Genomic DNA, 25,348 nt, shown 5'->3' with positions numbered 1-25,348 from the left:
CACTGTGCTCTGGCTGGTGTAGCTGGTGATGGTGGCGACACGTGGTGTGGCGTGGTGGGATGTGGAGTGGGAGACAGGAGCCTCATGGAGGAAGGAGGCCTCGGAACATGTTCCAGACGATGCTCTGCCTGCCCCAAAGGCCCGGGCGGCCAACCCCATCCTTCGACAGCTCCGAGGGGCCGGGGCGGTGCTAGGGTACCCTGGCCGTGGGGCAGCCCCGGCTGCCGGCCCGAGGCCGGGGGGTAAGGGCCAGGGGTCAGCCAGAGCCGGGTCGCCGCTACAGCGACAGGGCGCGACCGGCGGGGGCGGGGCCTGCGATGCAAAGGAGGGGGCGCGGCCACCGGAGTTGTCGGGCGGCCGGGCGCGGGGCGGGGGGAGGCGGTGGAGCCGGGCCGGGGGCCGGGCCGGGCCGGGCCGGGCCGGGCCGAGCGGGGGCGGCCGGGAAGCGCGGGGGGCGGGGACCGCCGCCGGGCGGTGAGGAGCGGGACGGGGCGCGGCGGCCGCAGTCATCCCGGCGCGTCTGAGCGGGAAACATGGCGAGCGTAGGGAACGGCACGGAGGAGAGCGGCGGCGGCGAGGAGGTAACTGGAGGGAGGCGGCAAGGGGCCGGGGTTCGGTCGCGCCCTGCCGGCTCGGCGGCGGAGGGAGGCGCGGGCAGGGGCCGGCATCCACACCTGCCCCGCGGCGGGGCCGGGCGGGCGGGCGGGCAGCCGCCTCCTCCTCCCGCGGCCGGCCCGGCCCCAGCGCCGGGCGAGGAGCCGCCGGGAGTTGGGTAAAGTTGTGCCGGCGGCGGGGCCGCGGGCAGCCCCTTCCCGCACCCCTCCGCCGCCTGCCTTTGATTTTAATTTTATCTTCCCCCCCCCCCTCCCCAGAGCCTTGCGGCCGGGCGGGGGCGGGCGGGTGGCCGGGAAAGCGCTTAACGGCCCGGGAGGGTGCGGATCCACGCCGGCAGGCCCCGGTGCGTGGGGTGCCCCGCAGGGCGGGCTGGGCCGGGCCGGCGCGGGGGGGGGGGGAGGAAGCCGTCGGTGTCAGGAGTTTTATCATTTCCCCGCTCTTTCGTTAAAGGGTCCTTTGAGCAGCCCGAGTGCCGAACCCCTGAAAACGGTCATCTGGGCTTTCCTCACGTCCTCTCGGCGCAGGAAAGCGCAGTAGCAGAAGCGTTCCTAACACCTCTGGGGAGAGTCGGTGGTAGCGAGGGGTCTCCCAGGCGAGGTTTGTGAGAAGGGTACTGCAAAACTGAGGCGGTTTTGTAACTGGAAGGTGCTTTTAAACAGGTTAGGTCGCAGCCCCGGTTGTGCCCATGTGGGAATATGGGCTTGGCTTCTGGCTGTGCAGTCTCCAGTGAGCGATTCTAGCGTTGCGTACATTCAGCAGCTTCTTCAAAGGGATTTGTAAGGCATGCCTCCAGCCGAACTTCGCTGAAGAAAACTTATGAATCACATGATTATGTAATAGTTGTCTTTTTGTTTGTTTGTTTTTTATTTATTTTTAATTAAACCTTGTTCGGGTGAATTTTGAGAACAGGCATGTAACCTGTGCGCTGTTTTCTGAGGTGAGGCAGAGTGTTTCATACCGCAGGGCAGCTGACAAGTGCGTGTGTAGGACTTGGTATTCTGTGTAGTTTGGTTGAATCCTCCTGTTTTGTAATTGGCAGTTGCAGAAGCTGTTCTTGGAAGAGATGATAAAAACCAGCTTGTTCTTTTTCTCAGTTGGAAGGTGGGGATATATACTATTTCAGAGCGTGCTATAAAAGCTGCTGCTTCCTAAGGTTATAGCGTGGAGGCATAATGTGAAGAGGATGTGAAATACTTAAATCTCATTGTATACAGGAGTGAATCACTGCAAAATCACAGAGTGATGGCTGCGGAGCTGAGTTTTGTTTCTGTTATAAGGAGTAGTACCAGTGAGAGTAAGTCATTAATAAACTATTGCTGCTCTCAGTAAGCAGGTAGTTGGAGTTCGCAATTGTTGAAACAGGTATTTAGCAACTTAGTTGTAGCCCAGCTGCCCTGTGTGAACAATGGGGAAAAAAATTCTTCACTGAGTTTGGTGTTAAGTGTCAATGCTTTATGAGAGGGAAAGACGCTGCCGTGCAAGTAAATGGAAAGGTATGCATAAAAGCACCCAATTGGAAAAGGCTTTATTTGAGCAATAGTGTGCAAAAACTGAAAAGCTTTCTCCAGATGAGCTCGAAAGACCTCACGATTTTCACAGAGACTTGTGCTTGATTCTCTGGAGTCTGAAACACATCAGAATTGCTGATGGAATGAGTGCTTGGATTTTTCGTGGTGAGATCCCAGACTGCAGGAAGGGAGCACAGAAGGTGGCTTGATCTTGGGGTAAGTCACTGCTTCTGTAACAGAAGTTGTCTAGACCACTGTAGGCTGCCTTTGCCTACAGGTTCACCACAATCTCTTTACTAATAAGCTAGATGTGATTTCAGCACTCCACGCCTGAGACAGTTGTCTTCATGTGCTTTTTTTTTTTTTTTTAAGACTTTGCAATAGTTATGATGTTGTGAAACTGAAGTTGGGGAATGTTACTATTAGCTTTGTTCTTAAGAGCTGCAGTTATCTAAATAATGTTGTTTACATGGAACATGGCAAATGGGAACTCTGCTTCCTGATTTAAGTGTACATGCTTACTACTACAGGAACATAGATTTTAGCATAGAATTTTGCTTTGCAGGGACTTGCGAATACTTCTTCATCCCTGAAGCTTTGAAGAAGGGTATGTTAAGCTAACCTCGAAGTTGTTTCCTCCTTAACAGGACATTGACCAGCAAGAGCCCTGCTTCTAAAGTCCAAGCTTAAGGTAGCAGGTAGCTGCCCCCTGCTGTAGTCCCTGGTGAATAAAATTTGCTTTTCCTTATGCTTCTTGCAGCTCAAGAAAGTGCCATATACCATGTATATCTATATTTAATTTTTTTGTTGATTTACGCCTCATTGTCCTGCAGCAGTAGCATGGCGAGGAAGTGGTATGAAGTGTAAATAAGCCTTTGATTTTTTTTCCCCCAGCTAATGCAAGTATAGCAGTCTGTTGTTGTTGAGGTTTTGTTCTTTAGTTATTTTGTTTGCCTATTTATTTATTTATTTATTTTAAAAAACCTCACCAATGTGATTTGGAGACCTAAGCCTAACCAGCTGTACTAATGATTAATTAATGTGTTATAGGTATGCTCATCTGGGAAAACAAATGGCTATTAAACTCAGGATTTTCCTGTACAGTGTTGCTTCCTGGGTGTTAGTGCCTGTGGTCATCCTCTATTAGGAAGCAATTTCCTGGGTGCTACATGATCAGAGTGGAAGTGCCCAGCTGTGGTGTGCCCAGCTGTGAACTCAGAATGTGATATGCTATCAGCACTTAAACCACTATATGACACTGAATTCACCCACTAAAAGTAGTCCCACTAGTATTTTTTTGGAACAGGTTGCGAATCTAGGACGTACATGCTTAACTTTAAGGGCAAAATAGCACTCCCAGCCACTGCAGAGTCTTCAAGCAAAACTTTAAGCCTTCTCCCCCCCCCCCCACTGTCTAAAGATTACTTAAAATAGTGGGCCAGATCTGCTTCCCATTAAGTTCACTCTGTGCTGCCCTGGTTTTTCAAAGTCTTAAAGCCAGCTTAATTGGTTACTTGGGGATTCCCTATCCATTAAAAAAAAAACCAACCAAACCCAACCTTCGCCTTTGTGTATGTGAGGGTTGTGACCAGACTGAAAGGATCATGATCAGAAGTATCTAGATGCTAAAAAAAAATGCCTTGTTTGGCCGCAGTCAGCCAGACTAAGGATTATACACAGATCTGAGAGTGATTTGGTGCCCTTACTGTGGTTAACTCCAAGGCTTGTATTAAGGACAGCTTGGCCAATTCAGGTAATCTGTGCCTCAGCTCTAAACTAACCAACTAAAGAAAATTTAGGTAATGAAGGTCTGATGATGCATGCTGTACTCTCTTGAACTGCCCAAGCCGGGACAAACACTGTATAGGCTGGCTTTATCAGCTTGGACAGCTTTATCTTCAGAGCTAATTTCAAAATGAAACCAGCATCGTCTTTAACTCAAAAGCTGTTTAGAACTGGTCAGTACTCTGCTTAAGTACTCAAGCTTTTTGTCCACTGCTGCAGCAGCTGCATTTATGATCAAAGAACTTGCTAGTGGTGTGCTTCTTTCCACCAGCAGTTTAATATAATAATAACATACTTTAGAATAAATAATATGATGGTGCAGCACTGGCCGTTCTCTCTCGTATTTACGCTGAGAACTCTTTGCCAGTTTTGTTCAGTAATTCCAGCCTGGAAGAAGAGTCTCAGTGGTGAGAAACAATAGTAGCTGCACTCCCCCAGAGGCTTTGAGAAGCCCGAAACAAGCCACTATGGTGCCTCTTTCACCTTAAAAAGTGAAGAATATGTTCGGAATATTGAGTTGGGAAGCGGTAGTGGGGGCACTTCCTCTTATGAAGGATGATTGTTTTAAAACAACCTAATCTGACTTGTATGGTTTTATCTCTTTGAGAAGTAGATCTTGCTCAACTGAAAAGCATAAAATTTCAACTCCTTTTCTCAGCTTATTCCAAAGGCTTGTGCTTTGGCATATAGCTCGTTTGTTTTTCATGTTTTGGCCCCTCCTACTGTCAGAGCACATCCACATCTTCAGATAAGGAGCAAGCTATTCCAGCAGCACAGATGAGAAAAGGACCACAGGAAAACCAGGCATGACTAGTAACTTCTTTATTAGATAAAATGAGGTTGCTGTATCTGCTTCTGAGGTTATGGAGTTCTTTATTTCAAATAAAATTTTGTTTTACCTGTGGGTGTACCTGTTGAGAGGTTTCACTTTTCCTTGTGACCACCTATTCAATGTAAGGGTATGCACTCCAATTTTGTACTACCTATGTTGTTCTGAGATGGCTAATTTCTTACTGTTCATGTTTTGCTGTTTCTTATTTGGCTTCCTTGAGCTTACTTCGTTCATCCGTTTGAAACCCTTGGTTGACTGTGACCAAATTTGAAAGCCGGACAGATTAAAAAAAAGTGTAGCTCAAGCCTTTATTGGTTTCCTGAAGGGGAAAAAGTAGTGTACGTAATGTGTTCCAACTAAGCTTTCTTATTTAATGTTCACTTTGGTTAATTGGTGTGCTGTTCCTCCTCAGAGTGAGGGATATATTCAACTGCTGCTATTCTGCTGTGGAAAGCAGCATCTAATATCTTTTAACGAAGCCTTTACTTTGAGCAGTGGAAGTTACTGCCCTTACAGGCGCAGCTGTGTTGGTAATTGTAGCTAAAAGCTTGCCATCCACCATATAGAAAGACAGTTCTACTTCATATGTAAACTTAAAGGGGGATAGATTGCTTCTTGTAGTTCGAGTAAATCTGTGTGAGAATGATGACTTTGTGGAAGCATGTTTGACTCTGCAAATGTATGTTCTTTCTTTGTTGACATTTTGGTGCCAGTATGCTTGGAAAAACCTCTAGACCTGATGGGCTTGTTAGAACTGCTGGAGGTCAATGACTTGGCTTGGGTAAAAGTTCTTGGGCCCCTCTCTTGGCAAAGAGGCTGCGTGTTGAAAGAGAAGAAGAACGTAATTGCTTCTTGGCAGACCACACGTTACATAGCAGCATGGACCAGGATGACTTAGCATATGAGTAGGTGATAAGTGTGTATGATCTTATGCCTCCTGTCTTGTTAAGTAAGTCTCCTGTAGATTACCTAACCAAAAGGACTTGCAACAGTGAGGAAAATTTCAAATAAGTAATAGGGCTTCCTCTTCCTGTATTGCACCAGCACAGGAGGTGGAGATAAGATCGTAGTTGATGGCATCACACTGGCAGGAACATAGCCTGACAGACCACATCCATCTGGTGGGCAGTGATTGTCATACATGCTGTTTCTTCTGGGTTCATAGAAACAGTATTATACACGAGGGAGCAGAAGTGGTGGATCACTGCTCTCATTTTGAAAAGAGAGCAGAATTTTACAACCAAAAACCTGGGAATTTGCTTTGAGAGGTTGATCTGTGCTGCTGTTGATACATATTCTGGTTAGAGCCTGGACGTGTCCTTGAGCCGTAGGTAGTCAGGTGTCTGCTTAGATAGTCAGAAATGTGAGAATTTGTGTGTGAGTGCTAAAAATTTCCCCTGCTTTTCTAAGCCCTCTCAGGTTCAAAAAACATTTCAGCTAAGTCAGTAGTATGGATATGTCACAGACCTGTGGACTTATGCCCGAACATCAGGTGTTAAAAGCAAGATTTTTCTTATCAAGCAAGTGAAGGCTTGCCTGTCATCTTACTCTGGAGTAAGGAAGAAGCGCTGTTACCAGCACTGCTGTAAGGCAAGATAATCTAATACCTTAGTAGCAGTGATATTTTTTATTACGATGAGGTGAGCATGGCATGTTTTTATTCCACTTCTCTTATGCATTCATTGTGCAATGGAGTAGCAAATAAACTTTGCAAGCCAGTGTTTGGCTGTGCAGCACTGCTTTGATTTCTCCTCCCCAGGATCCAGCATCATGCGTGCTCTCGCTCTCCAGAAATCCTCTTATTGGAGGATGTACAAGGACAGTCTGTCATCAAAACAGAGAGGAGCTTTGGAGGAAGCCTGTTTCTGAAGATGGTAGTTTCTGTGTTTGGCATCTATTGGCAGTCCTGTTTGTTCTAAGAAGTGTAGTGTTTAGTAGGTGAGTAGTAATATTTGGCTGTAACTGGTAGTAGGTGGTCAGAAGAAGGAAGAAATATTCCTGTTAGTTTTAATTGAGAGAAGTGTGAATATAAAGGTAGAATATGTCACACTGTCTTTTATTTTCACCAAGAAATAATGGACTGGGGAGAAGATGTTTTATCTGGGTTCACTCCCTTATCCTACTGCAGTGGGGCAGCTACCTATAACTTGCTATGTCTTTTTTCTTTTTTTCTGCAAATTTAGTAAGCTTCCAGCAAATTACATTTTTTCATTTTTTAAAAAGAAGTGTGAATAGCAGTTCACTGTTAAATGGCTACTCTAAGGTCCTGTGGCAAAACCTGAGCTTGCTGCTGAAAATACTGTGGAGATGCAGAGTTGTCAGTTGTGGCTTTGATAAAGAGGCTTTTTATATGAGGCAAGCTTATGCAGATCTTCAGAGTTCTTGTAGCTCACCTGGCTAAAGGTGCTGAAGAAACATGCAAAAAACTGAAGTATTCCATGCTCTCTACTTTCCCACTTTAATTTGGGGAGACAGTCTGTCATGAAAACAGTTATGAATAATTACTTTGAAAAGAGTCATAGTACAGAGTGGGAAGCTTAAGTGCTTCTTGACTTCTTTTTTAATGAACTGTAGCATTACTGAATACTTTATGAAGTACAGTTTGTTAGGGCCTTCCCAGCAAGAAAAATATTTTGAAAAGCAATCCCATTAACTGCATTGAGGGAGAATAAGGGGTGGGGGCTATTTGAGCCATTTTTATCTAATTATTATATCCTTACATCTTTATCATGTATTAATCATGTTAATTATTATGTTCTTTGACAAGGGAAGTGTGAAAAGGATAGGAACTAAACTTTGGAGACAAAGCACTTTAGTTAAATTTTAAATTTAAGTGTGTGACTTGGACAGGAGGAAGAACTTTAAGGTAAAACTCAGTGGCTTAAGCGTAGTATTAAAGAATACCTAAATCTGTGCCTTGTCCAGATGGAGAATCTTAGCATGAAAAACATGTGCAACTCTGGAAAATCCAGTTAAACATATCTGCCTGTGTACTGCTACTTGACACCACTGAAGTAGCTGGCTCTGTTAAGCTGCGTTCTACTGAGCTTAAGCAAAGTCTCTTTAAAACCTTGGGAAAGAGAGATTCAGCAGCAGCTCAGTGTCTGTGTCTTTTAATGTAATTTGGATTAAAGAGCTATATATGGCTATAGCTCCCTCTATCAGTGGAAAATACGAGGTAGCTCATGGCCAATTACTTCTAGAAGGTGGAATGGTTAGTCTCACACTTTGCCAAAGTGCTTCAAGTTCTGCTAAATGTGAACTATGTAAATTCAAGCCATGCTGAGTAGAAGGGATGGCACAAGTTAAGTAGTTGAGTTTTTAGAGTGAACATATTTCTCAGTAAGTGAACACTGAAGGACTGTTAAGGTCCAAGTGGAAAAAAAAATATTATGGTGGGCTGTTTGGAAGTCTATTTTGCTTATTTGGATGGTGGGATTTTTATCTTCTATTTGAGTCAGTTAAGTGCAAAATAAATGCAAGTTGTCCCAACTTTGTACTTTTTTTTTTGTGAACTGCAAACCGAAAAATAGGGTCATGCCAGCGTCACAAATCGGGTCCCAGGTAGGATTCACCTGGAAGTCATGCTCTGTATTTATTCTCTTCTTCTGCACTTCAGAGTGGAGGACTGCTTCTGACTGCTTTCTGAATTTGTGCTTGTCAAGAGTTCCTACATCGGAGCAGTCAGAAAGTAAGCTTGCGGCTTCAAGTAGTGGTGTGCCCAAGTGGGGAGGAGGATGTTTGCATCTCTAAGGGAAAGTAGGCACGTAGTTACTAGAGAGACACTGCAGCTCTGTGTCCATGGTGCCTTGCTTTTGGGGTTTCGTGCTGAATCAACGAAGTAGTTCAGCTTACAGGTGTGTTATCAAAAGTGACTGCACTGGTACAACTGAAGGAGCAGTAAAAAGGGAGTGTGGGGACAAGGGCTAGAGATGAGTGGTAGTAAGGGGCTTGTGTGCTTTCTCTGAATGGTGTGTTGCAACCATAGGAAGTAGTTTATGGTGCTAGCTAGCTTCTCTACAAAAAAGCAGCCCCTGGTGTCCAATGGGATTTGTGCAGATGCCTTGAATTCCTGTCAGTTTATGTGTGTATGTCCCTCTGGTGGAGCAGAGAAGGGAACTCACCTGACAGCCCTGAAAGAGCAGAGTTTTCCACTGTGCTTTGGGTTGGTCTTGGTTTTTTTTTTTTTCTATTTTCTTTTAAACCCACGTAACTTTCCTGTTGTCTGTTGCTTTGTATTTATGGAAGTCCTCTGCTGTTACAAGGACAAGTGGAGTGCAAGAAGAGGAAGCTGAGGTTATATCTTTTGATGGCAACCCAGGATACAGGGCGTGCCTTCTCAGTTGTCTCTGAAGCACGCTACTGCTGTCCATGACTGAAGTCAAACACAAAGTTTTGTGTTTGATTTTTTTGTGTGTGTTTTAGCTTTGGTCTGTGCTGCAGGGACAATAGAGCATGTAGTTTTACACCAGGAAGGTAAACTTTGTATGAGTTTTGTGTTTTGTATCTGTATAGGTCATACCTTACAGTAGCAGTCGGTCTCTTCAGATTATGTAGATGAAAACTACTGAACTTAGGTTCTAATAGTTGTAGAAACTGGACTAAATTGTATCTTTCTTATTTCGGAATCTCGCCCTGTGGTAAGTGGTTTTTTTTGCATGGTATGAAGAAGTAATTAAAAAGTCCTATGTGAAATTTCAAAAAATTTTGCAACAGTCTCCACAAATGAATAAAAACTTTCTAGTCTACAATGACTGTGGGCTACAGTGAAAATGGATACAGGCACCAACAGGCAGAGGTCAGTTGTGACATAAATAGTTCCCTGGCAGCCTGGAATAATTGTCTGGCTGATACTCTTTCCAGAGTTAAAAGCAGTACCCTACGCCTTGTGTAAGGGATTTGGCTTTTCTGGTTTTGTGTCTCTGGGTGCTGACGGGAGGAAGTGATGTGCAGGGGTTCCGTCCTTCAAATTGGACCTGACGGTCATGTGGGAGTTCCCTCTGCAGGGTGTCAGTACGAAGATCAGTGCACCGGGGACTGGCTGCAGTGTGGGCTGGGTGTAAAGGAACCAGTGCTCTGATTGCCTGTGAGTATGCAGTGCAAAGTGCCAAAAGAGGGCTATTACCCTCTTGTGAACAGTTCCTTAGGGACACTGACTTGCTATAACCTTATGTTTGTGGTAAAGTGACCCTTTGGGCAGAAGCAGTGACGAATTTGGTAACAACTGTGTATTTACTCTGTCCTTGTTGTTGCACTCCAGCTAGAACTTCCAAAGGCTATAAATTCTTCATGACATCAGTAAGCTGTACAGGGAATATGTGTGTGTGGGGGGGGAAACTGCACCTTTCTGACAAGCTTCAGTGCGTAAGTAAATGATATAACTTCCATATGGAGAAATGTCTGCTGCGTTGGGTGCACCTGAGGTGTCCACTCGGTGTCTCTTTTCTGGATCCTGCAGTGCCTGAGGAAACACCACGCTCCCCTTCGGGATAGACTGGATGAAGAACTAAAGTAGGGGAGGGTCTTAACTGAAGAAGGAAACCCATCAACACTTAGCACATTAAGAAAACTTAAGAGGGACATTAATAGGTTAACTCTTACTTTATATTAATGACATTTGAAGGTGCATGTTACTTGTGATACTTTTTTGGTAAGGGTTACCCTCATAACTTCAAATGTGTTCTGTTTGTGCTTGCCTGTAAGTAGCCTAGGAAGAATAGCTTACTGCCTGGTTAAGTCAAGATCTGATTCTGCTTAGTGTAATTTAATGTGACACTTGGTCTGAATGTGACACTATATTTCTATGTTAGATATTTGTCTATCCTGCTTTCTTTCTGGTGGAAAGACAAGAAACTCTCTAGAACACACATATAAATCAGCTAGTAATTTGTTAATTTTATACTAGTAATTAAGTTGCTGTGTCCCTAAGAGGATGCTTTTCTATGAATTAAAAAAATCTGGTTGTTTCTAGAAGAGATGGAAGGTGGCCTGTCTGTCTTGTACTGGGGTAACAAGCTGTGATCTGGACAAAAGTCATTGCTTTAGTCCTGTATTACAAGCACTTCTAACTTGTAGATGTTGGCTGAAGTTGGCTTCTAAGGCTCTGCTGTTTTGTTGTTGCAATTAGTACTGCTGGTGAATCAGAAGATATCCGTAGAGACTTTCAGGTTCCGTAATGAGAACAACATTATCGTAAATAGGGTTGTTGGAATTACTGTTATTGCAGCAAGACCTTCTTTTAAAGGAAACGAACCAGTTAAGAAAAATCACTTAAATTGCTTTTCGCTATAAAATAGAATTTTGTGGTGCTAAATATGCAGCAAATGCTGTTGCATTCTATACAAATGAGTAACCATCTGTGTAATCAAAAGGACATTTGACCCGAGGGAAACAAGGGGAGATTAATACCCAAGATGCTCATATTAATGTCCCTTTCGTATTTTTCTTTTTTTTTGATTAGTTATAGGCAAAGCTAGCACTGAATCATCTTTAATATAAGGTAAACATGTTTGCTCCCCAGTTTGGGGACATGTCAGAAAATTATTAATATCAGTAGTTTCAAGGTGGTGCCTTTAATGAAACATTTAAAATTGTTGATTAGATTGTAATTGGTAGGCATTCTGGAACATTGTCAAAATGTTCCAGGCGGACTGTAATTCGTAAGAGGTGATACTTTTGTCTGGGTAAATCTGTAGTAAGTGCATGGTGAACCTGTTAAATAATTAGGATTTTTCTTGGTAGCTTTAGAAATCTATGGAAGCAGTAACCATCAAGCATCTTTATTTGAAATTGCCTAGTAAAGTTCAGGACAACACAATGTGCCCTTCCGCTTAGCTATTTATATTTTACCCTTTTTTTCTTTACTGGGAAGTGGTCTCTGCTGCATCTACTTTCTTATGCTGATTCAAGACACTCTCAATTTCTAATTGCAGCTTGACTTACACTATGCCTTTCTGTTTGGTCCGTCTGGATATGTATGAGATTTTCTTTTTTAAAAAATGAAAAAAATGTGAATTTTTTGGTCTTCAACACAGTAGATTGCATGACAAAAAGTCAGGTATGCTGTAGTGTGAGGGCAGAGAGACTGGAACTGAAGTTTTGTGGCTTTCTGCTGAAACCTACCCATTATATTGCTTAACATTAACTTGATTGTGGAATTAGAGACCTTGTCAGAGCGTGGAAACTGTTGTGTGCTAACACAAGATTTTTGCTGGAGAAGGGCTTGGAAATTTAGTAAGTGCATTTAAATATCAACTGCAAATATTTTTTTAGCATAATTTTTTCTAAAAAACCACCACCAAACAGTGACAAACCTCTGATACCCAGGCCTGACAGAATTGGATGCTAATGCTTGTAATGATGAGAACACATTATCAGTAATTCTGATACACTTTACAAACTTTAGCTAATGACAAACTGATGGAAAGCACTGATACTCCTCTTGCTTGCACCTTCATAGGTGAGCGTTTCTCTTCATGGTACAAGCACAGTTGATAAACCTTAGAGATCTCATGTTCTGTTCAGCTATGCTGTTGCATAAAACTGCAAGTTTATAATTATTATTAAAATAGAAATTATTCATGTCCTGTTTTTTAAACTGCTTCCAGTTGTGCCAAACACCAAGCAACAATAATACAACTTGTCTATGAAGTAAGCAAATGCTCTAGCAGCAGCACTGCCTTATGCTGATCATGCAGTCCTTTTTTACAGCAGATTGCAGTATAGCTGTGACTTGAGCAGCTCTTATTTTCCTGGCTGGACTAATCTGTGTGCTTGTATTTTTTTTTTTTTTTTTAAACCCCATAAAACATATCATTGTGTGAATCATGTGAGGAAGTCTGGGGAAGTGTGACAACTGAAGCTGCATTTAAATGGCATCTTTAGAAAGCATCCTTGTATAAGCTGTGAAATTCTTCATGGTAAGACACCAGTTGTCCTGAAAAAACTATACTAGAAGAGTTCAAGAGCCTACAGCCATGGCATCAAGCATAACATCATCAAAGTATAGCTGATACACTTTCATCTAGGGAAAGCGACAGCATTTGTTTCTCTTTTGAGCATTGGAATTGGGAGAAAATCAATGACTGATTCTTTATTATGACAGCCAGGTATTTTGGAAAGATAATTTTCAAGTCAGGGTAACTCAGGTTGATTCATGGCTTTTAAAAAAACAGAGAAATTTTTTTTTTTTTGTAGTGCAGTTTGTAGAGTCCTTTTGACTTCCCATGCTTGTTTATTACAAGATTAAGGCTTGCCTGTCAAGAAATATGCATGTTTCCACATTGCTTGAAGGGTAGAGCTTTTCTTTGTTCTCTCTCCTACCACATGTTTTGACTGGTGGCTTAAAACCTTTCAAATGGTCTTGATTTATAATCCCTTTCAGCATTAGATATTTCTGTTTACCACCTTCTCAATGCTTTTTGTTTTATCTCCCAGTTCTTTGGCTGCCTGTTCTTGAGTACTGGTTGGTTGTAGTTTTTTGCGGTCTCTAACGTTGATCAGCTAGGCCAACAGCTCAGTTCATTTGCAGCTAACAGCACTCGCATTAAAAAGTACATACTTGATTGGGGGAGGGGTAATTTCTATGTTTTTAGGTTTTGAGTAGACCTGTTCTTGACGTCTAAGGATGCAAATACTTATGCTTACCAATGAAAAAGTGTAGCAGGTCAAAAATAGAAGTTGTAGTATTCAAATAATGAAAGAAACAGCAATGGAAAATATTTTAACTCTCCATAAAATAACTGCTGTTGCCAGATGGTTCAATCAAAGGTTACAGTGGCAATATATCTAATATGGAAGCAGGAAGAGGGTAAAGCTCACCTTATACTGTTCTTTTCCATCCAAGGCCATTTGTATGGAACAAGCAATTTAAGGAATTTTTCTTTCTCATTCAGTGCTTGCTGCTTTTCCAGCTGATGGAAAATAATTTTCAGTCAGCAAACTGGAAAACTTTCAGCAGTGGATTAGACACCTTGCTACATTGGCTGTTGTCGATTCCAATTCTACTATGCTTTCTTTTTTTAAATTTTAAGTGTCCCACTGAAATGTAATACAGGAGGTAGCCTAGATGAAAACTGTCAGGTTTTGTCTTCTCGTCCACATCAGGAACAGTGAAATGTGGGAATGAAGGTGAGAAGATTAGATGAGACTGCTTAACAGATCTATCCTTGTGAGAGGGGAAGAATTTGGGTTCTCCAGCTCCAAATGTGTGTACAGCAGAGGTGTGTTGTAATCTGGTGTTTGTCAACTATTTTTTTTTTTTTTTATTTTGTTAAGTAGTAAATCGTTTAGTGATCCTTTGTCTTGACTGAGATGAAGTTCCTGTGAAGGTTAGCCAGTCTTGGAAAGTTAAACTTCAGAGATGGCCAGTTCTGAACTAGAATGGGTGAAATGTCACTAGCTGTGAAATATTAACTTTGCTGGAATTGGTAAAACAAAGCTGCTTGATTTGAGTTGCAGGGAGGCTTGTGACTTTCAAGTTGCTCATGCCTTGGCTGCATACAAGCAAGTTAAGAAAGTAAAATCTGTTTGTTTCTGAAGCTCTACCTAGTGCCTTGCTTTCAGTTAGTGTCTGAAAGTACCCTCTGCTTGTGTCTCTGAAAACTCTCATTGTGTCTTTATCTCTTCTACAGAATCAAAAAAATTGACTGAAGAGTCTATTTGGAAGCTGGTAGAACTTTGCTAAACGTTTGTGGCTAATCCAGATGACTGGAAGTAGGATAGTCTTTACCAGCTTTGTCTTTCAGCACTGGTATCTCATCCGTGCTGTGTCCAGTGTCCTGGAAAATACAGATGTACTTGGTACTTACTGGTTATGCTTATGTATCAGAAGAATTAGGTCTAGAAAGATGTTAACAAGGGTCTTAACAACTTAATAGACAGAATAAATAGCATACTAAAATTCCTTTGATTTTAGTGGTTTTTTTATGTAATTTCTGTGAATTGATTCAATGGTGACACTGAAGTTTTTGTAAAAACTTTAATGAGCTTGACACAAAGCTCTTGGGAGACTCGGAGGCATGTCTACTTCAAGAAGAATTAATTTAATTGAATAATTTTTCTTATGGCTAGAGAGGACAAGCCTACAGTTTATTCTCTTAACGTAGTATCTGTTTTGAGAAGAATGGTTGTATATTGTCCCTACCTTCTTAATCTCCTTAGTTGCCTTCACATTCTTCTCAAATCACTCTTCCAACAGTATGAAAAGGAAGATGTATGCAGCTGAAGTGTGTCTGTTTGTATTTGCCGTTCAGTTTAGAATTGCTTAGCAGTCAGTTTTTTCCAATGAAATTGATCAAGAATAGCACATATGCAGTCTCTGCAGAGACTTTCAATGAGGAGCGAGCATACTTTAGCGCACTTATACTGGACTGGGATCTCCTAATTGAGAGTGTGGTTAGTTTGTTTTCTGTGAGGTTTTTGTTTGTTTTGTTTTGGTTTTTTTTTTCTTTTTTTTTTTTTTTCCCTGAAGTTCTATGCTGCTGCCTTATTCCTCTGCCTCTCAGAAGTGCTCTTTGTGCAAAAACAACTGCAGGTCAAACTAACAAATGCAGGTCAAATAGCAGGAAGGTGCCAGTGTAAACAGTAAGGGAGGCCAGCCTGGGATTCAGCCAACTTTAACTGAGACTCTGCTCTTGCTTTTATTTGCAAAATGTTGGATATGAATCTAACATGAATAACTGTTGACAGCAGCCATTTGCACGTCAATTAAAGTGAAGTATATTATGATTCTTTACTTGCTGAGTGTGTAGCTGAATCTGCTTATTTCCCTTTCCAGACATGAGGGAGAGATATCGTTTCAAACAGCACGAGCTCAGCCAGTTGTGTTCAGAACAGCGAGACTGATATCTGTGCACTGAAGTATGACTACCGTATGCCCTGTCTTTAGAAGTTTTTATTGTTAGGTTCAGAAAAGCCTTCACCTTGTTGCTCCATCTGGTATGTAACCGGTCCAGCCCACAACAACTGATGTGGCTGAATGTAATTCCTTCAACTGATGTTCATTCCCAGTCCTGCCCTGGTTTATACAATATGGCTGGTACGCTGTTTAAGAATTGGCCGGCTTGCATACAGCTGAAGATGGAGTAGGAATTGTCCACTTCTTAAATCATGCAGATTACTTGCACTTAATTGTGTCAGGTGCTTTCATTACAAACATCTGTTCTCTGTAAAAAATGGAGGGTGCATCTCTTAAGATTCAATTTTCATATGTCTGTTGGTCATTTGGGGTGACCAGCTGTATCGAAAGGCCAGTGCTTTCCAGGCTGTAATGGAGAAGCCATTGTTCTTCTGGGTTTTGACATCTAGTTTTTGAGCTAAATGACACTGAAGTTTGTTTGGATTGCTAACTGTTCAGCAACTCTTCAGTTATCCACATTTCTAGTAAAGCTAGGTTCTGCCTTACCAACTCCTTGTTTTTCTTTTTGTGGTGTAGTTGTTTTTTTTTCTTGTTAAAGCACGACCCACAACCAAGTCATCCACATTAGTAAAGATCTTGAATGTGGCAAACTGTGGATGAGATTAAATAACTAAGTCTGAAGTACCGAGCTTGATCTTTGGCTTCTGACAGCTGAGGTTCTTCATCTCTAGTAGAAAACATCTAGCAAAACACAGCTCTTCCAAACACAGTTCCAGTCCACTCAGCTCTCTGGAAAAACACTGATGTTTTATGCAAATATTCTTGAGAACCATTTTTTAAAAAACAGATGGGTTATATTTATAGTTCAAAAAAATATTTTGAAATAATACATAAGCACAAAAATACACACTTTTTTTTTATTTAGAGAAAAGAATTCTGTTTTTTAGTTTTCATGTAAAAATTGGTTGTACCTGGTAAAGCAGAACTTGTGCGTTTCGATTCAGTTCTTGCTGCCTCAAGGCTATTTCTGTCTCTGGGAAGGGAAATAGTTTTCCTCTTTTGTAACAGCTATGTTGTCTACTTCCCCTTTGAACTGGGTGGTTTTTGTGTGTTTCTGTTCCTAGGCTACGAATTGTTAATACCAGGATCGTGGGTCACAGTGGCAAATAAAGTGTGTGTAGGTGACAGAGAAGGACTGGGGATGTCTTCTCCTCCCTCCACTTCCCCACATTGCTTCTCTGCCAAGACAGTATAGAAATGCCTTTTCTTTCATATTTTTGGGGCTTTTTGGACAATAAGCATTAAGATGTAGGTTAATTCACAGGTTACTTTTTTGCTGGTTTGTAAAGTGGACTGCAGTGTTCCATAAGAAATGATTGTCAAGTCTAATGAAGTGGTACCTAAAAAGTTTCAATTTTTAAGCTCTTTATAGTGCAAAGTACTCTCAATTCTAAGTATTAGGAAGGGAAAAGCATCTATATGTTTGAAATTAAATCTGAATGCTATTTGGGTCATCAAAATACTAATTCTTTACATCAATACTTTATGAATTAGCTCAAGATGACATGTTAGCTTCTGAGTATTCCTGTAATGCTGGGAATTACTTTGTCTCTTAACATCTGGAAAAATATGCAGTCCTAGGTAATGTTTTCTCGTGCCACTGCCCATTTAAGCAACAGTTGAATTCTGTCCTTATGTGACATAATCATCCGATTGTTAGAACGCAGGAAAGGTGTCCATAACAGATTATGTTTCATAGGTCAAGTTCTCAGAATTGCTTCTTTTTTCAGTTTGCGCAGCTTCTATCTGAAGTTTGTAGATGTGTGTAGACATGTTACCCTTCTTCTCACTGTGGATGAATCAAAAAACCCCCCAATTTCCTTAGTGGAATGCATTTCATAGAATCATAGAATGGTTACAGTTGGAAGGGACCTTAATGATCATCGAGTTCCAACCCCCCTGCCATGGGCAGGGACACCTCCACTAGAGCAGGTTGCTCAAAGCCCCATCCAGCCTGGCCTTAAACACTTCCAGGGATGGCGCATCCACAGCTTCCCTGGGCAACCTGTTCCAGTGCCTCATCACCCTCACAGTAAAGAATTTCTTCCTAATATCTAATCTAAATCTCCCCTTTTCCAATTTAAAACCATTACCCCTTGTGCTGTCACTACATTTGTTTTTAACTGAGCAATACTACAGGCTAAACTTACCCAACTTTAAATCAGTGAGCTTGCATTGTCATTCATCTCCATCATTTGTATTTGTGAAATAGTCATGTCTGATATGTGATGCTTCAGTGGAGTGATTGGCGGAGGGAGGGGGGCAGGTGTTGGTTAAAGCAACAAGATCACATCCATGTAATCTGTGAAGAAGATATGTTAGAGGGAGAGTGAGCATACTTGTGCTGTGAAAGAGCAGTATTCAGAAACTACTTAAAAAGGAGTCTATACATGCATTATCATTTTGATTCTATGAAGGGAATTCTGACAATAAATTCGATGGCAGAAAAGCACAAAAGACTTTGGCTCAAGTCTTGCCTATGAGTTGATTTGAACAAATTCTCTATAGAGTAGTGTTAGAACTACTGATAATTGCTCCTTGTGTAACAAAGGCCGTCAGTTTCATGAAACTTGGCTGGTGTCAAACCTAGTAATTTGTGCTGAACTGTAATGTTGTGTGCTTTTCAGACTCTTAATTTGGAGACATGAAGGACAGTGTCCATGGTTACTCTCCCTGGTGTGCTCCAGTAGTTAGCCATTTGCCTGAAAAGTGTGAATCTGATGCAGCAAAAAAAAGGCATGATGAAAACTAATGTTTACAAGAAATTGAAGAGGTTTTGCCTGGTACTGGTTTGGTTTTTGTGAGTTTGTTTGTATGAGCTAGGGTCAGTAAGTAGTTCTGCTGTCTTGGATTTGCTGAATCCAAAGGGCTAAACTTTTAAGTAGCTCTTTTTAAGTCATGTTCTACCTCTTGAACTATTTTCATGGGGTCTTTTCTGTTATTTTATATATTTATCAATATTCAAGAAGGCTGAACTCTGGGAAAGTACAAAGTTTTACAGTTGGATGCTAAAAATTTCTATTTTCTACTGTTTGCAGATTAATTTAAGGATCACATTAATAGCAGGAATTCAAATTGAATTTCTTGTCGAAATGACCTTTCAGTCTTAGGATTGTTGCTTTCCATAATACAACCTCAATCTGCATGTATGATTTCTCTGATTTTTTTCACATGTGCCTCTCCTCATCTGAGACTGACTTAACGATCCCAGTCACTCTAACGGAGTGTATTTTTTTGTGTATTTTGATTGTCATTCCACTAATTATTTATGGCTGAACATTTCATTAGTATTATGCTTGTTTCAAGAGTATTGATTAAAAATTGTATTGAATGGAGAGAAGCCTTGGAGAAGTTCTGTTAGAAACAATTTAATTACAGTCTTCTACTGACAACTGCTTTTCCTCTTGTTTACTCAGCTAATTCTTAAAATAATGACTGTTTTATTAGGTACCTTTTAAGAACTAGATCAGCATAGCATGTAAAAAAAAGGCTTGTCCAGTCCAAAGTAGTTGTCTTTAGTTTGTTCAACCAAGAGACATTTTTAATCTTCTCATATTTCTCACAATTCTTGCTTTTTTTCTTTTTTTTTGCACCATGTCAACTCTGTTCTAGCTCTTTACTAATTAAATATAATTTTGGTGGATTTCTCTTTGGGGAATGTTTTTGGTGGTGGTTTTTGTTCTTGTGTTAGGTTTTTTTTGGAGATTGGTGTCATATTAATCAGTTTACAGGAACTGAGGTCTTTCAGTTACTTGCTGCTTGCTGTGATGGTAGCTCTGGGCTATTCTAGCAATTCTTTGGCTAAAGTTAGCCATGCTCCCATGTAGCTGCACATCTGGGAATTTTGCTAATTTCTTTCCTGTTTATTCAGGAGACTTTCTAGCCTCTGTTAGCAGTTCTCGGTTCAGTCAAGTCAACTAAGGGGACAGATGGTATCTTGTCCTTTCATATCCTTGAGTAATATTCTTAGAAGCTTGCATATTGCTGTAATGTCTGGTAAGTTTCAAATGCCCAGTGATTTTAAGTTGTCACTTCTGTGGACCTGGAGTTTAAAATTTTTAGCCACCAGTTTTTTTGAATAATTTTTAATGTAGTCCTGGCTAAGGCAAAATGACTACTTAACACAGTTGCATAATAGAAAATATTTTGTTAAAAATATATTTAATTTTTTTTGTTAGTGTTCTGTCACATTTGGTAAGAAAACCTTGTGACTGCTTACTTTACACAAACTGTCTGGAAAATGATGCTGTTATAGAAACATCATATGGAAGGCTTCTGTTCTGGAGTCCCAGTCCATAGTATGGGTGTTGACTATCAGTTCCTTCTCCTTTATCTGCCCATAAGTCACACGTTTTTTTTCTGTATTCAATATTAAAAAGGAAAATGGGATTTAGTCCATACCCCCACGTGCTATGGATATGCTATTGCCCTTTCTGCTGGGTCTGGACAGCTTCAGTCAGAGGGAATAGGGTGCATCTCCTGTGATTTTTAGAAAGCTGCTTCTGAGCTTGTCAACTAAGTTTGCTTTGAACTCCCTTAAGTCTTGTGAGATGAGTCCCTATATGGAATTATAATTTTCATGTTAACACAGTGCAAAATGTATTGTCTTTCCCATTGGGTTGAGAAATTTTAGACCTCTCAGTGAAACCTCTTCCTCTTTATGTAGAATCCAGCCAGTGACTTCCAAACTATTGACTTTGCTTCTCATAGGCACAAAGCATGCTGGGCAGTGTGGCTGTTGACACAGGTTGGGTTTGCTGTGCGTCATTTTCACCTAGCCTTGATTTTTTATTTTTTGTTTGAGAGAAAGGATGGTATCAGCTGAATTACAGAAGACAAAAGAGGACAAGCATAATTAGATGTACCCATAATTGTGAAGAAATTTGGAAAAAAGCATCAGGACTAAAAGCATCTCGAAGTGTATGTGCTTGCTAAATATATAACTGACTCCATAGATTCCCATTCTTTGCAACATCTTAATATGTGGGCTTTCCAGGGAGAGGAGTTACTGTTAAGTTCATGATTCCTCAAATTTTTCCTTAAAACTGTGCTCTCTTCAGCCCCTACAAAATAAAGTTGTAACGAGGCAGGTAAATGTGGTATAGCAACAGTATTTCATTCTGGCTGGTATTATTTCACCATTCTTACGTGGTCTCACTTGTCTGTTGAATCAATGTGCAGTCTTATTCATGTTTTCATGTTATGTTGATATATTTGACATAAGGCTTTTTTTTTTTTTTTCCCCTTGCCCAAGTTAGTATGAACTCCAAATTATGGCTGGTGATCCTAGATACTCTTGTACTTAGTTTTCTGAAGTTATGTTGTTGTTAGTGGGGAGAATCTGGATGGTTAATAGCTTGCTCAGTAATGATATCTTATCATAAATCTGGATTTTAAAAGAATAGTTTACATTGACCAAATTTACCCTCTTCACTTTGAAAAGAGCAAGTGTTTAAACACTTAACTTTGCTAATTGTTTTGTCAAGCTGAGACAATAGCTTACAAAGAGTCACAGGTTATAGTCAAAAAGTTGCTCAAAGTTAAGTGACTTACGATGAATATGGAAGAAAGGAGAGCTCACTTTTGATTCTAGGATTTCTGTAAAAAGTAGGAACAACTGCTTGCCTTGATTTCTTCCAGTGTCTTAGAACAAAAGCACAGTCACTGATAAACATCCTGTAGTAGTTTAAGGGTCTTGTTCACATGTTGTTTTTCATGAAGCTTTATAGGTGAATTGTGGTCTGCTGCAAGTGGTTTCTGCTACAGAGTACAGGAACTCTGGTCGGTTTTTCTGCCTTAATAACACTATGTCAGTTTATGTCCCTGTCTGACCTCCTTGTGTTTGCAAAACACGAGCATCTCTAAGTTGTATAGCTTACTTCTTTTCAAACCTGCTCACATCTTAAAAATGGTGCATAAAAAAGACGTGACATAGTACAATAGTTAACCAGAAAAAAAAAAAGATGATGATGTAATTCAAGAAGTCATTTTGAGACAATGTGATTTTTGTCAAATCTTGTTCTGATTTTTTTTTTTTCCCAAATTTGTGGAAAAGTCTGAATCAGTTTTTCTCATGCCATCTAGTGGCAGTTTTATTTACGTTCATGGACTTTAAATTCTTGGATTGATGTGTTCTCTGGAAAAGGCACAGTAAAAATCTGGGGATTGCAGCATTAGCCAGCTTGGGTCCTGAGAAACATTGTTGTTAAACTCTTTCTCCTGGTATCGAGTTTAATGTTAATATATTTCTTTTTCTGAGTAGAATATCTGAAAAAAAGCTGTGTTTCCCTTCTTATAGATTTAACTGCAGTTTGCATTTCCTGAAGATTTGTGCTGAATGTGTGTGGTTGTTACAATGGAGACATACTGGAGCAGGACCTTTGGGATGCTGTAGGATGGACCTTGATCAGATAAGGGAATGAATGAAGGACTGTTAACCTTAGTCTCTGTTAAGTCTCTCCAGGCATGTAAATAAAGGAAACTGTATTCCTACACTAACACTGCTGAAGTGTAGAGGTCACAAATATAGCTGATTTAGTTGCACACAACTTCAGATTTCAAGGAACTTGTGTGCCGTCTGTCTTCAGTGCTAAGTAAAACTGTTTAGTTTGAATTAAGTAATCTGCTGTAGACTGAAATGAACAAGCACCTCTGGAAATTGATTATGGCATTTCAGCTCTATCAGCTGGGAGTTGCAGTGTTGGGATGAACCGTTGAAGATGGGACCTTTACCAGGCTTTAACCAAATGTGCAAGAGTGTCTGTCCATGTTTTTGGGCTGATTCTGTACTCTGAGGAATGGATAAACTTAATCAATCACATGATTAATTTTTTTTTAATTGACATAATGTATATTAGATGCATACCTATACATGTGTGTATATTACATACAGCTTGAAGTCTTCAAGATGCTCTGTATTTTATGTAACACTTCACTCTTAATTTTGTTTCTTTTATTGAATAGGCTTAGTTTACAAGTAAATTTTAACAGACTACTGGAGAAAAATTGATGTCCTGAGTACTGATGAAACCTTCTATATCTTGGTAGGATCATGGTGAATCCCAGAACGTGATCTGTGAGAAGCTGTTCTGGGTACTTCAATTGCAGTCTTTTCCCTTACACTTTAGGATGATACGACTTTTTTTCTGTATTACAGAAAATGGAACACAGTAGAAAATAACTACGCTTCTCATTTTTTGCTTTCAGCTTTCTTCTATATATAGGGAATCTGTGAGAGTCTGTAGAGCCAGCTACAAACTTGTGTGAGACAGTTAAGGAAATGAGAACAAGATGTCATATCGAATGCATTCTAGTACCTCTTTTGCATGCAGTGGGAATGGGAAGGCACAGAGAACTTCAGAAAAACTACGTGCTTTTTTTGTTAGCGTAGTCACCTTCAGCAATGTGGTTTCTGGCTCTCTTGAGGAACCTCTTGAGAGACTGTCATCATTTCCTATGCTTTGGTATGGGTGAAAAATATCAAGGTTGTACTTCATCTTCTAAATATTTAGACATGCATTTGATCAGTGTGAATAGCAGGGAACAAAATTCAGTAGGAGCCAGAGGAGGCCCTTATCTAGGCAGAGTGTGAACTATCTCTGTGGAAAGGGATGTGGGGGTCCTAGTGGACAACAATGCCAATATGCGTGATCAGTGTGCTGCAGCAGCAAAGACAACAGGATGCTGGGTAGCATCAACGAGGGCATTACCAGCAGAGATAAAGCAGTCATTATCCCAGTCTGCTCAGCACTTGGCAAGATGCACCTGGAATACTGTGTTCAGTGTTGGGCCCTGCTATGGAAAAGAGATGTGGGCAGGCTGAAGAGAGTCCAGAGAAAGGCATAAAGATGACCAAAGTACTGGGAAGCTTGCCATATGAGGAAAGGCTGAGAGGACTGGGTTTGTTAAGCCTTGAGAAAAGAAGGCTTAGGGGAGACCTTATTACCGTGTTCCAGTATTAAAAGGGTGGCTACAAAGAAGATGGAGACTCCTTTTTTACAGGGAGTCACATGGAAAAGATGAGGGGTAATGGGTACAAATTACTCCTGGGGAGATTCCAATTGGATGCAAGAGGAAAATTTTTCACAATGAGAATAATCAGCCATTGGAATAATCTCCCCAGGGAAGTGGTGGATTGCCCAACATTAAACAATTCTAAGATTCAGCTGGACTGGGTGCTGGGCCATCTTGTCTAGACTGTGCTAAGAAAGGTTGGACCAGATGATCCTTGAGGTCTCTTCTAGCCTGGTATTCTGTGATAACTCTCCTTTTCTTCTTGTACATAGCTGCTGCTCTCTGGCTTGAAAGAGCAGGCAAGAGGTTCATGTCATGTCATTTTTACATCTTGGTCTAACAATCTTCTGATTGTTACTGTGCTTCCTAAATGCCTCAAAGTTAAAAGTACCTTGACTTCTGTTTGTCAGGTTTGTTCTCATAGGAAAAAGGAGGTGTGCTCAAAAAGCTGTCAGTGTGTTTTGTTTGTTTGTTTATTTTGCTGAATTTCTCCACTTGTCTCTAGAAGTGGCTCAAGGAGGCAAACAGTCTTCAGAGAAGCACTTTATTAGAAGACTAATCACTTCTGTCAGTGTCTGGTGTGAGACATGGGTGACAGGGTTTCTGTCCAGGATATTGTTCCTGTTGGTTTTTATTCAGCTTTTCAAAACTCAGTTCAGCTCTCTTCAGATCAGGCTTAATTTTATTGTCTTCTTCTAAGTTGATACTGTATTCTTCACAGTAGGTCTTGTTCTGCCTACTATAGTAGTGTTGGCTGGTAAATTTAGGTTGAAAGAGAGCATTTGGGCAGTCTGGTAACATTTCTTTAAATGCATTCGTGTTGCTCCTTGGCAGTGGCAGCTCCAGGCAATAAAGAACATGCAATTGCAGTAGTTCAAAATTGATATAGTACAATATTCTATCTGTGAAGGGTGATGAAAATCCTGTCTTTTTGCAACAGTTTGTTTTTTTTCTTCTAAACAGAAATTTTTCCTCAGTTGAAAATGCAAGTAAAGTAACATTTCTCTGGAAGGCAAATCACAGTCACATAGTGTATTGCTGAATTTGTCCTGTGGCAGAGAAGCAGGATCTAATGATCATTACAATGTTTGGTTTTTTTATCAGCTGCGTTTTATGGTGAGTTTGCTAAAAAATGTAAAATTCATGAAACATCGATCTGTCTGCTGTTAGCTTCAATCTTGTGTTATCATGCTTAAGGCAGCTACCACTAAAACGCTAGTCCTCTGCCTCACTGCCAGTGAGTCTAACAATGTTCCAAATGTGTGCATTGTCTTAACTGAGTGGACAGCCTTGAAGTAAGCTGCAGTTGGTGTTTTAGCAAGGCACTTAAGTTGTTTCTTTTGTTAGTGTTGGTTTTGGTTTGAAAACTTTTTTTGGAAGGTTTGATGTAAGCGCGGTAGTGCTTCTGTCACTGGAGGTTTACATACACTGAGAATGCTCTGTGAGATTTGTATTATCTTACTCCTTTGCACATCAAGTCAGTGTTATTCCTGGGATATGTTAAAAACTGGAACAATCTGTTCCATCATGATTCCAGTTCTTCCAATGGAAAGAGCAGAAAGGACAGTCAGAAACAGTTTCTGTTTGAGGAGTGACTGAGTAAGGTAGCAGTCTTTGGCTTGGAAAAGAGGTTATATATATATAACGAAGGTTTTCAAAATCATAAGTGTCAGGGAA

At 40.8% G+C, this 25,348-nt stretch overlaps 1 protein-coding gene across 1 annotated transcript in view; it reads left to right on the top strand.

The window, feature by feature from the left end:
- Positions 1-473: 473 nt before the first annotated feature.
- The window catches only part of TTC39B (tetratricopeptide repeat domain 39B), a 79,087-nt gene continuing 54,212 nt past the window's right edge, over positions 474-25,348 (top strand). Inside the window, exon 1 of the mRNA XM_074165876.1 lies at positions 474-581. Coding sequence (XP_074021977.1) covers positions 534-581 — 48 coding nt within the window. The 5' untranslated portion in view covers positions 474-533. The remainder of the gene's footprint in view (positions 582-25,348) is intronic.

Source organism: Numenius arquata, chromosome Z (assembly GCF_964106895.1).
Source record: "Numenius arquata chromosome Z, bNumArq3.hap1.1, whole genome shotgun sequence".
Taxonomy (NCBI): Eukaryota; Metazoa; Chordata; class Aves; order Charadriiformes; family Scolopacidae; genus Numenius; species Numenius arquata.
This window is presented reverse-complemented; position numbering and strand designations above follow the sequence as displayed.